This window comes from Piliocolobus tephrosceles, chromosome 4 (assembly GCF_002776525.5).
Source record: "Piliocolobus tephrosceles isolate RC106 chromosome 4, ASM277652v3, whole genome shotgun sequence".
NCBI lineage: Eukaryota > Metazoa > Chordata > Mammalia > Primates > Cercopithecidae > Piliocolobus > Piliocolobus tephrosceles.
The window spans coordinates 13,963,822-13,975,927 of NC_045437.1; the positions used below are offsets into that span (position 1 = coordinate 13,963,822).

The 12,106-nt window shown below is 44.3% G+C and overlaps 1 protein-coding gene across 2 annotated transcripts in view; it reads left to right on the forward strand.

The window, feature by feature from the left end:
* TRIO (trio Rho guanine nucleotide exchange factor) overlaps window positions 1-12,106 on the forward strand; it is a 365,512-nt gene that overhangs the window by 251,236 nt on the left and 102,170 nt on the right. For both annotated transcript variants that reach the window (XM_023218272.3, XM_023218273.2), the window contains 5 exons: window positions 2,399-2,510; window positions 4,253-4,443; window positions 6,405-6,506; window positions 10,195-10,337; window positions 10,923-11,022. In XM_023218272.3, the coding sequence (XP_023074040.2) occupies window positions 2,399-2,510; window positions 4,253-4,443; window positions 6,405-6,506; window positions 10,195-10,337; window positions 10,923-11,022 (648 nt within the window). The remainder of the gene's footprint in view (window positions 1-2,398; window positions 2,511-4,252; window positions 4,444-6,404; window positions 6,507-10,194; window positions 10,338-10,922; window positions 11,023-12,106) is intronic.

Genomic DNA, 12,106 nt, shown 5'->3' on the forward strand with positions numbered 1-12,106 from the left:
TTTAATTCATTAGTATTTATGGCCCTGCCTAATTTCTCATTGCAAGAGTTAAATGAGAGTATGTGTCATGATTATGCATCTGAACTGCACTGACCGACCCTAAACATAAAATGAGAAATCATCAGTTCTTGATATTTTAGGACCCTTAGTTCCCAGCTGTGGCTTGCTGACTGTGGACCAGGCGTGGTGCACTTTGGTGTGCTTCGTGTATGTTGACCTCCCAACAACGCTAGTCTGCGGGCGTGGAAACTAGCCTCGGACTGTAAGGGGCGTGCCCAGAATCATCACTCACACCTGTTAACAGGCTCCGCTCTGAACACAGAGCTGGCTGAGGCCCAGGAGGCTTCCTCTGTCTTGTTGCTTGTCTCTGATGTCACAGCCCTCACGGCACACCTTGTTCATACAGATCACAAGTATTGGAGACAGGCTGACCTCTGCTTTTTATTGGTTGTGAATGACTATAATTAAAATCACATTTAGGAAAACAATAGCGATTAGTCTTGACAATACAAAGGTAAACAAAACTTAGAATTCGTGCTAAGAGTTGTCACAAAATGTATTATGTATCATCAATACGCATTTTCTTGACTACATAAAAATTGACAGCTTTTGTCTGGTAATGTTCAGCATACCATTTTCTCAGCTGGTGAATGTTATTAAGCATTAAAATGTAGAAACCATGCATTCATCCCAGTAATGGTATTCTGTGAATCCTGCCTTGTTCCGGATACTATCCTAGGCTCGACAACAGGAAGTTATTATGTAATTTGTCTAGATATGAAAGAAATTTAGATACGAATACCTGAAACTCTTGTTTACCCTTTTGTTAGTAAGAAAAATCTAGAGACAGTAATAAGTGGCTACATTGTTTTGTGAAAGTGATACTATCATGGGATTTTTCTATTGGAAAAGCGCTTCTGTATTTTCATATCAAAATTCCATTAAGTGATTTTGTGACCATCCCTGCAGAAATATATAGTTGCTATAAATGCAAAATAAGTCAGGAGGCTAATTTCTTCATATTCAGATTTGTCCTTTGCTTTCTAATTCTGCAGAGGCATTTATTTACCTTTTAGTGTCCTCAGGATGTAAGGATTTTGTTTTTAGCGTGTAGTTCTACTAAACCGGTGCTTAAATTTGTGAACCTCACCTTACTCTGCCAGAGGTTCTTCAGAAGAACAGTAATAAGCTCCCTTAAGCTCCCCAACAAGGAAGATTTTCTGCCAGTTATCAGTTATTAGGCTCAGTACGCTGCATTTGTGAGCAGTGTTTGCCGTGCTGCTTAGGATCACAGGTAAACACCATCTGGTGATGAGAGAAGGTGCCCATCAGGCAGCTGAGCTGCTCTCAAGCAGCCTCTGGGAGACCAGTGCTGACTGCAGTGCCATCCCTCTCTTTTGTCAACTTCCAAGACACAGAACACTGCTGTTGCTGTTACTCACTGGTAGTAATTATTCATACACCAGTAAGAAAGTATCTCGGAGCCCACCGGAAGGTGAACTTACTGTTCCTGCTATCTTTCATTTAATAACGGATGTTTCTCTAAATAGCTCTGAAATGTAATCGCACACATAGGGCTCCCCAGAGAGAGGTAATTCAACCATGAGAGCTTTTCTAAACATCCTACGCGAAAAGGAAATGCATTTGCCTGTAAGTACTCATGCGGCGTTACTGTTTCTGCTGCGTGACTTGGCTGGTCCAGTTTAGATGGGGTGTTGCATTCATGGCTCCAGGGTTCAAAGTCACGCTGGGATTGTGTGGTAAACGCACTTGGACCTGGCATGGATCATGTGTTACACAATAATTAAATATCTCTATTTTTTTTTTTTTTTTTGGAGACAGAGTCTTGCTCTGTCCCCCAGCTGGAGTGCAATGGCACAATCTTGGCTCATTGCTGCCTCCACTTCCCAGGTTCATGTGATTCTCCTCCCTCAGTCTCCCAAATAGTTGGAATTACAGGTGTATGCCACCATGCCCAGCTAATTTTTTTTTTTTTTTTTTTTTTTTTAAGTAGAGATGGGGTTTTCCCATGTTGGCCAGACTGGTCTCAAACTCCTGATCTCCAGTGATTCACCCACCTCAGCCTCCCAAAGTGCTGGGATTACAGGCATGAGCCACCATACCCGGCCTCTGTTTATCATTTTTGAGACTTGTTAACAGGTATACTAATTTCTTCTTAGACTACGAATACATCTGGCTTACTCTGATTAGAACAGGACAAACCCTGCCATCCACTGAATAAAGAGGTAGTCGTTCGTTTCTATGAGAACATATGCCCAGTTGACCACACTCTGTTTTTATCTTGAAAACCATGGGCTTTCATAGACTGTTTCTGCCAAGGTCTCATTGACAGAGCATTCTGCAGTCTTTACCTAGTTTCTGTTGTCGATCTTTGCAGGAGCTGCTGACGTGCTGTGAGGAAGGCAAGGGAGAGATTAAAGATGGCCTGGAGGTGATGCTCAGCGTGCCAAAGCGAGCCAATGATGCCATGCACCTCAGCATGCTGGAAGGTAATGGACCCTCCATACCCCAGTATGCATTTATGCAGTTTCTAATGACGCTGTTTGTAAATGGATTTCCTGAACCCTAAAAATCCCAGCTTTATGTCTCTATGTTAGTGGTTAAGAACATGTCTTAAAGAATTGGTGTCATTGCTTTTCTTAAGGACCACATAAAATGCTTCTACACTCGTTGAAAGGCTTTTCTTGTCCCTTCACTGGAAAACAGCCTCTCCACACTCCGGACTCCAGTAGCATTTTGTGTCGCTTGCTGCAGGCCACCTTCTCTCCCTGTTAGATGGATGGGTAGGTGGGTGTATGGATGGATCAAACCCCAGGACTGTAAAATCCTTAAAAGAATGTGTTGCTTCCCCATCTATGTATCTGTTGCATCGCTTGCTAGAGCCTGGAACATAGTAGGCACCAGATATTTCTTTGTATCATTGAATTTGGTGCGTAACATGGTAAAGAGAAAATTAGATAAATATGTTTCAAAATTATAGCAGTTATAATTTTCATAAATGCCTCTGTTTAAGAAAGCTCTTCCTGTAGTGCAAAGCTTGGTTCTTGCCAGGCTACCCAGGGTAAGTTATAATCCTGCCCCAAATGCTTTTGCTAGCCTGTGTCTTTATGGGTAACACTGGACATAGGTGCTGCTGTGTGGGTAATAAGACCCAAAACTCAGGGGCCAAGCAAAACAGATTTTTCTTTCTCTGATATAAAATGCCGATCTGGTACGGCAGCCCTTCATGATGTCATCAAGGACTCAGGCTGTGTTCCAGCTAGCTTCTGTCCATTCTAGTTGTTTTTCTGGCTGGCTAGATCCAGGGTGTTTCAAGACCATGCCAACATTCCGTCTAGCAGGAAGTGGGGAAGAAGGTCAGGGAGGGAACTCCAGAAGGGCAGACACTAGCAGTGGTACCCGCTGCTGTGCTTACTTACTTGCCCAGAGCGTAGGTACCTGGCTGCTTTTAACTATGCGTGGGGCTGGGGAATGGAGTGCTGATTTTGAGCAGCCCTAGTGGGAGCTTCTACTATGAGAGGAAAAGGAGAGCGTGGAAGTCAGGAGGTAACGGGCGGCCTTTGCCCCAGGGCTGGCTTTACTAAACCCTGGTGGCTTCGTGACCAGGTGATAAAGCAGAGACCACTTCCATGAAGAGAGGAGCAGTAATGAAGTCCAGAGCCTGCCGGATTCATGTGCGGAATGTCACGTTCAGAGGAGGGAGGGTGCACCAAGCATGGGCAGCCAGGGACTTCTCCAAGAAGCAAGACCAGAACAGGTCCTTGGAGAAAGGCTGGACCTGAGCAGAATGTCTGGGAAGGATGCTCTGGGCTGACAAAGCAGAGAGAATCAAGAGCGAGGCTGGAAAGCAGGTGGGGGCTTAGAGGAGAGGCGGCACTGTTCCAGAGGAGGTTTATATGGTGGGATGCTGCAGAAGAGGGCTGAAGAGAAGTAGAGGGTGGAACCAAATCTCGGCTGTTGGGAAGGCCCACCAGAGGGGTAGAACTCAAAGAATAAAGCCTTGAGGAGTCGCAGAATGTTTTTGAACAAAGTACAATATATGTAAAGTGATGTCTTAGGAAGACATCCCCTGTAGGATGGATCAGTGCCATGGCGTCGGGATCAGATGGGAAACTCTCATCTAGGGTTGGTTGGTGGGCATTTGTAAAATGTTGAAAATGGTAATCATGCTTTCTTGTGCGTCATTTATTTTTCTTGTAAGTTGATTTGCCTCCCCTTTTTCATGTTGTAGGGTTTGATGAAAACATTGAGTCTCAGGGAGAACTCATCCTACAGGAATCCTTCCAAGTGTGGGACCCAAAAACCTTAATTCGAAAGGGCCGAGAACGGCATCTCTTCCTTTTTGAAATGTCCTTAGTATTTAGTAAAGAAGTGAAAGATTCCAGTGGGAGAAGCAAGTACCTTTACAAAAGCAAATTGTTTGTAAGTATAGGCGTTCAGAATTGTAAGTCTAAAGGTAACACAATTGCAGTCTTTTTGCAGGTAGAGAAGAATTGCTGATCGTCTTCAGTTTAACCTCCCAGTCTGTCCTGAAATGTGCCAGTCTGAATTGTGGTGGGGTTTTCATCTTTAGTGAATTATTTGCCACCCCCAAGTCCACTAGAGGGTGCTCTGGAGTTTATACACTTAGGAAACTTGCTCTTAAATCCCATATCTCATAACTGCAGGATAAGAAAACATTTCATAAGTGAAATCATTTATCTCCGGTGTGCTTAACTAGCTTTATAAATTAAATAATCATATCTCTGAGTAAGTTCTTATTATAATTAATTTTTCAACCATAAACATTGGAGTATATGGAAACAGCCTTCCTGGGTGGCTCACTGTAGACTTGCCATGCTGAGGTTTGATGTTTTTTTTCCATTAAAAATAAATTTATGAAATATAAATGCATAAGTAAATTTATGGTTGTTTATAACAGTGACATGTCATTATTAGAGAAAATAATACGTAAGCCAAAGTACAGTTTGAAAGATCCACAGCCCCAGCTATGTGGAGACAGCTGCCCCATTTGCTTGGCAAATGCGGTGATGCATTTTAATTCGTACTTAACCTATCATTGTACTTCTTGGCAAGAGCCACATACCTGCTGCCATTTTGTGACCACTAGCCAGCCTTACCAGCCTCTTTGTGAAACTACATTTCTGCTCTCAGAAAAGCCCAAGGGCAGCATCATCTCTGGATCCAGTGTGCTTCCATCTAACTTAGTGGGTCGTTTCTCAGAGGCTTATTCATGCAGGGTCGCTGGGCAGGGCCGGGCAGAGGGGACGATTGGGTGGCACTAAGGAGGAATCATCATCCGGAAAAGAATAGAAAATGCCAAGAAGGTGGGTTTCTTTATGGCAGATCTCTCATAAATACTGATAGATGTTTGCTATTGGGACAACTTACACATCATACTTTTTGTGATGTCCATATATAATGAAATTCCTCAAGTAATAAAACGTCTCCAAGTATGGAAATCTTCTGAATAATAATCTGGAAATCACAGGTCCCAAATGATGGTTTTCATACCGTTTTGTTTGGCTTCTGTCCTGTTTGAGGTCGTCGTTTGGATTACAGCTTGCTGACATCATTTTAGGTCACCTTCTGACTGAAAAGATAACAATGCAACGTTGCTGGCTAGTGATTTCATTAGCTGGCTTTCATCTGCCTTTAGGGACCAAGCTCATCTGTTTTAGCAGCCAATATATCTTCACTTAATTTATCTTTTAGAAGTTAAGATTCCCTTAGAGGCCACCTCTGGAGCTCTGGATGATGAATCACTTCCTTTGCTGGGGTGGAGAATGCATCAGGGGGACCTTGACTATGGGGGAGGAGCTGAAGCTATTGACCTTTCTCTGCATGCTTCCATGTTCTGCATGTATTACAGAGGGACTTTGCCTCTTAGCCATTAAAATTACCGATGAAGTACTAAAAGCTAATGCTATTGATAAAGAAATTGCAAAATAACTAAGCTGTTAAAGCATCATTTGCCCTCTGGGAAGCTGCATCATTAATACTGAAGAGAACATGGTGGCAGCCCTTTTGCAACCAGGAAAGACTCATTTTGCAGTTTGTTGCTTGTAAGATTGCAAGTAGTCAGATCTTGATTGTCAGATAGGATTTTCACATGTTGGTTTCCTTCCCCTGAATTTTTTGCCTATTGACCTGCACTGGGGTCTCCAATAAGAGACGCTCACAGGAAGTGAAGGACAAAACCAGTGACCTGTAGCCTAAGAACAGAGTGTCCTCATTATAACTCACACAAGAGCTGAGATCACTAGCAGCGTTCTTATAACTTAACATGGCCACAAGTAACCAAAACTTGTTTCCTTGGTCTCTGTTCTGCATCCTTCCAGAATTTTACTGTCACCTAATTATATAATTGTCTTTTTGTCCAGACCTCAGAATTGGGTGTCACAGAACATGTTGAAGGAGACCCTTGCAAATTTGCACTGTGGGTGGGGAGAACGCCAACTTCAGATAATAAAATTGTCCTTAAGGTATGTTCATTTGAAACTCGAACTGTGCTGTATGAAACGTTTACTGTGGCCAACCATGCTTGCTTTTCCGTTGTTAAGGTATACTGGTTTTCATATTATTTTATTATTATTTGTTGGTGGTGGGGTGTGTGTGTGTGTGTGTGTGTGTGTTCTATTCAGATTGGTGACTACCTCAAAAAGAGTAGTGGAATAAATTCAGTTTGGTGTTCTGGTGATGAAACAATTTGAGCTGAACCTTCACTTGACTCCTGAAAGGGCAAATGAAACAAGGTCTTTTTAAATTTCTCCCATTCTTCTAGTCTTAGAATTCATTGACTCTATAAGAGATGCCAGAAGTCAGGGTACAGGAGGAATGAGATACTGACCAACAACTCTCATTGCTCACTTGACGTTCTGTTTCAAAAGCAAAAAGTCACCTGGTGCATTTGTGAGGACCTGCGACAGGAAGTTGAGGCCAGCCATACCCACAGTCCTTACAGGGTCCTCAGCTCTGTGGCTTAATAGTTTGGGGACAGAGGGAAAGAGGAATGATTATTAGTGACAGGATTTGATACCGTTACGATTTAAAATTCAAAACCACTAGGGATGCTTTAGGTTATATAGTCTTTGGAGGAGGAAAATATCTTGGTATATTTGATTTGAACTCTTGTTTTGATTATACTAACCTCTCCTGGGAATGGTCAAGAGCTCTAAGCTTGTCTTGTGTATTTCCCTCCTCTGTTTGAGAAAATACAGATGGAACTTTTGGAGCCATCTGCAAATGCCATCAGCGGCTTTGGGATGTTTGGGGGATGGTGGAGCTAAGGTTTGTAGAATGTTGGGAGATGAGCCAGAGTGTAATGGGACTCTGGTGTATGAACCTGCATGTCACCCCTTGTGTCTCTTGCATGCCTCTTCATCTCTTTGGAATGTTCAGTGACTGTGAGTTACTCCCCTGTACATCAACCTTCTAGATTGTGTTCTTCAGTGGAAGCCATTGTATTCGTAAGATCTTTGTTCATTTGTAATAGTGGGTTGTTTTGCAGTGAATATGTGATTACCAGCCCAATGTGTTCTGGCTAGTACTGGCATAAAGCCCTGTTTGATATAAATTGCACTGATAGCTAAATTTAAATAACTGTATTTTCTTCCTAAGGCCTAACATTTTAAGGTATGCTCGAAACCTGAAAACTTGCAGCTTATATAAACCGCTTATCCAGACTAGCTACAGTGGCAGGTGCCGAAAGGTGCTTCCAAAAAATAGTGACAGATACTTTAGCCAGATCTGGACTTTCATTTAGGATGTCACAAAATGCTCATGGTTCAGTTGACAAGTAAGACTTTTCTCAGGCTTTGCCAGATAAAAGTTTTCTAGGGAATCTTGGGTAATACATTTCTGACTTCCAAGGAGAAAGTAGAGGAAATGATACTCTCATTAATTTCAGGGATTACTGCGGGGTGTTGGTGTAGTGAGGCAGGCGATGGTGATGGTGGGAATGGTGGTGTGATGATGATGTAGGTGGAGGTGGTGGAGACGGTGTGGTGCTGGTGGCGGTGAAGGTTTACATGGCGGTGAGGGTGGAGATGGTGGTGGTATGGATTTTGGTGGTCACGGTGGTGTAGATGGTGGTGAGAGGGTAAGCGTGTAGATGAAAGTAGTGGTATAGATTTGGTGATGGGGGTACTGGTACAAATGGTGGCAGTGGTGTAGATGGTGGTGATGAGGGTATAGATGCCGGTGGCATAGACTTTGATGGTAAGGTTGTAAATGGAGGTCGTCATGTAGATTTTGGTGGTAGTGGTAGTATAGGCAGTGGCAGTGTAGATGGTGGTGAGAGTTTAGGTGTTGATGGTGAGGGCATAGATGCTGGTGGCACAGATTTTGTTGGTCTAGATGGTGTGGTAGATGGAGATGATTTAGATTTTGGTAGTAGTAAGATTGGAGCTGGTGGTGAGGTTACAGGTTGTAGTGAGGGTGTAGGCAGTGGTGGAAGGAGAGGTGTCGTGCTGCTGGTGTGCTGATGGTGGTGGAGAACATGATGGGAATGGTGGTAATGGCGATGATGATGTCCTAGTAGTTGTAAAACAAAATTTTGGTTCTTTTCACTTCTCTAGTCTGGAAAGGAGAATTTTATTTTTAAGTCTTAAACAGATTGTGACTACCCAGAGTATGAAATGAACTATCCCCTGTCTTAGCCAGGTAGGACCTTGTATTTAGTACTGTACCTCAATTACCTTTCTCCTACTACTTCTGAAAAATTGACATCTTTTTTCCTTGTTTAATTTCTTTAAGGTTAGGAGAATCACTCTCTGTAAGTGTAACGATCAGTTCATATGAGAATTTTCTTTATTTGTCAACCATATTAACAGTTCTCCTCAGTTGTTGCCAAACTCTGCCAGATGTTCTTTTGCGGGGACTTCTCTTTAGTTAACCTTCCAAATACTTTTATCAGGTATTTAAATTCCAACTGATTTGTAGTTTTTAGAAAAGTTTCTTCTCCTGAGTCACTTACTTTGCACACCCATTCCCTGGTCCCCTTGCCTCCTTCCTCCCCCTTCCCAGAAGATGTTGGTTCTCCTGCTGTCCTATGTCACTCGGGGAAGAGGGAGCAAGAGGCTGCCTTTACCCATCATTTTTTTCCCTGTCACTACCTGTTAGTAACATTAAAGACATGTCCTCTGGTTAAAACGGTTCCTATAGAAAGAGGGTGTTTAATTTTAATGTCCTTTCCCAACATGGGCTTTGATTTTCTGTTTTCAAAAACAGGATACACAGTGAGAAGTGCTGGGTACTCCCCGCTTTGTGACCTCACCTGCGATGAGTTATGACAGGGTAATTATAACTGCAGGGAATTACGCTGATATCATAGGAGGTTGATATTTTCTGTGAGGAAATTAGAAAGCTGTTAGTAAGGCCCAGAACATGTAGAAAGAAAGAAAAAGAAATACCTCCTTTGAGGCAGAGTTTAAGAAAAAGTCTGGATCAAGTGATGCCGTACGGGCTCACTCTGCAGGTGCTTGCTGAGAATCTAGTCTGTGTCGTTCTCAGAGGACGTTTCGTCAGAGTTCCAATGGAGTCGAGGTGAATCTGCCATCGGGGATTGGCAGTTGGTGAGCTTGTGACGTTGGGCACATTTCTTCTGTCCACACCTCTGTTGCTCATTTGTAAGACAAGGCTGGGGGAGTCTCCCACCCTGATGGGAGTGGATGACAGCACGTGGGAAGCCCTCAGCCAGACACAGGGCTGGAGGTGGCGGCAGCTGCGCCGCTGTTCCTGAGTCCAGCAGAGGAGGCCACACGGCTGTGGAGATTTGTTCAGTTTCCTGCTGGCAGTTTGCCCGCTGCTGACCAGCGCACAGTGTTTGCATCAGTAGCCTCAGGGGCGTTTTGGTGGCGGTGAGGGTGGCTGTGTTGGTTTATTTTCCCAGGGCTGCTTAAAAGGTCTTGGGACTGGAGAATGATGGATTATTGCAATAGTCAGAGCTCTGGAGTAATATACATGCTATAAAACAACAATGGTTCTGATGAAAACATATTTTTTAATAGTCATTTGATTTGGTAGCAGATTAAACATAGGATGTGGTTGCTTTTCTGCTGAAAAGTCATTTTGAAAATAGAAACTCAAGGAATGCGGGAAACCTGGGTGTGGTTAGCGCAAGTTCTGGAAAGGGCTCTCCCATATCCTAAGCAACACTAACACTTTGTTAAGGCTTCCAGTATAGAGAACAAGCAGGACTGGATAAAGCATATCCGCGAAGTCATCCAGGAGCGGACGATCCACCTGAAGGGAGCCCTGAAGGAGCCCATTCACATCCCCAAGACCGCTCCCGCCACAAGACAGAAGGGAAGGAGGTGCGTGCCTGGGCGCCCCTGGAGGTTTGTGAATGTGGGAGGGAGGGGCGAGGCGGTGTTAGCTCACCCTGCTTCAAAAATCAATTCTCTCAAACATTTTGAGGAATATGTTTTGAAAGCTGCCATTTGTGGATGACATCGTTCTTAGTAATGGAACTGCTTTGTCAAAGGTAAGAGCCCCTATTGGCTTAGAGTAAACGAAGGGCTGTATGCAAACCCCTCATTGTTTTGCCTTTCTCACCCCGAGCACCATACAGAGTGCATGTCTAAGCCATGCACATGGCCTTGGATAAGTTATAAAGCGTCGAGATATTGTTGTTTTCTCATTTTTAAAATGGCAACAATCATATCAACTATATTTTATGGCGATGGGAATCCAACAGGATGATATATTTTAAACGCTCAGCACAGGGCCCAGCAGAAAGCCCGTGCTTGGGCAAGGTGCTTTAACCATTGTCCACATCCTGGCAGCAGCAGACACTCGTGCAGGCTGATATGCACCTCATTAAACAACTCAGTTGCGTCTCCAGTGACTGCCAGCTAGCTCAGCAGCGTCAGGAACTAAAAGTTTCTTTGCGCCGCCAGGGATGGAGAGGATCTGGACAGCCAAGGAGACGGCAGCAGCCAGCCCGATACGATTTCCATTGCCTCGCGGACGTCTCAGAACACGCTGGACAGTGATAAGGTGAGTTGTTGCCGGCACTTTGTGTATAGAGGGGAATGTGGCTGGTCTCTGGCTGAAGCGGCCCCCCCTTTCTGCTACTCACAGTTTGTCGTCAACATTTTCAAGCAGTTGATACGTGCCAGGAGTGGTGCCGGGATCCTGTGATGGGGCAGAAACTTGGGGGATTGGGGTGAGAAGACTTGAACCCTGAGGATTCAGGAGAAATCATTCAACTCTTTCCATCCTACCCTTTGCCAGTGCCAAGGGTGTTACGGGATATCTGAGGGCAGCATACTTAGGCTTTTTAATCTTATTCCTAAGCAGAAGAACCTATCATTTAAAATAAAATCCTACACAGAACGCCAGCGTGTGTTTTAATTTAGGATCTTTAAGCTGGACAGCATCCCTCCAGCGACTAGGAGAGACACAAGATGAAAATAAAGAGTGTTGCCTACAGGTTCTGGGGGTCACACGGCACCCCCGAGGACAGGGAGCATGCGGGGAGAGAGGAGTCCTTGGGCCAGGCTCCTTATTGGGTCCAGTACGTTATCCACACAGGTTTGGCACAGGGCATGTCAATCAGTGGGCTTAGAGCAAGCAGGCATGAGTTTCAGGAGGTCGTTCTGCGACTAGGAAGTTGTCACTCTGGCATATCTGCACAGTCCGTATGAGGTGCGAGTGTCGGCAGGGCCAGTTAAGCAGGTTTTATGTGGCTGTCCCTTAGAGGAGTGATCACCAGAAGGAAGTTCTGTGAAGCAGAGATCGGGACCGACCACAGTGAGGGCCTGGGAGGACATGCTCCTGGTATGAGAAAGTCCAGCTTCTCTGGGTTCAGAGTGATGCGAAGGCAAATGTAAAATAATAACTCACAGCAGTGTAGAAGCAGAGCTGCTCTGATGGAAGTGGGGGCTGTGGCCCTGGGATGCCCTCTCAGAACCATAGGGTGCAGCAGAACGTAGAAAACCTGCCCTGGAATTGGCAACAGCGGTGACCACTGTGAGCTAGATCTGATTTTTATCAAAAAAGTTTGTATAGGTTTATCTTCTTCAGAGGCAGTCTAGAGCACCTCATGATTTTGTCTGATATAATCCGGAAAACCCACAAG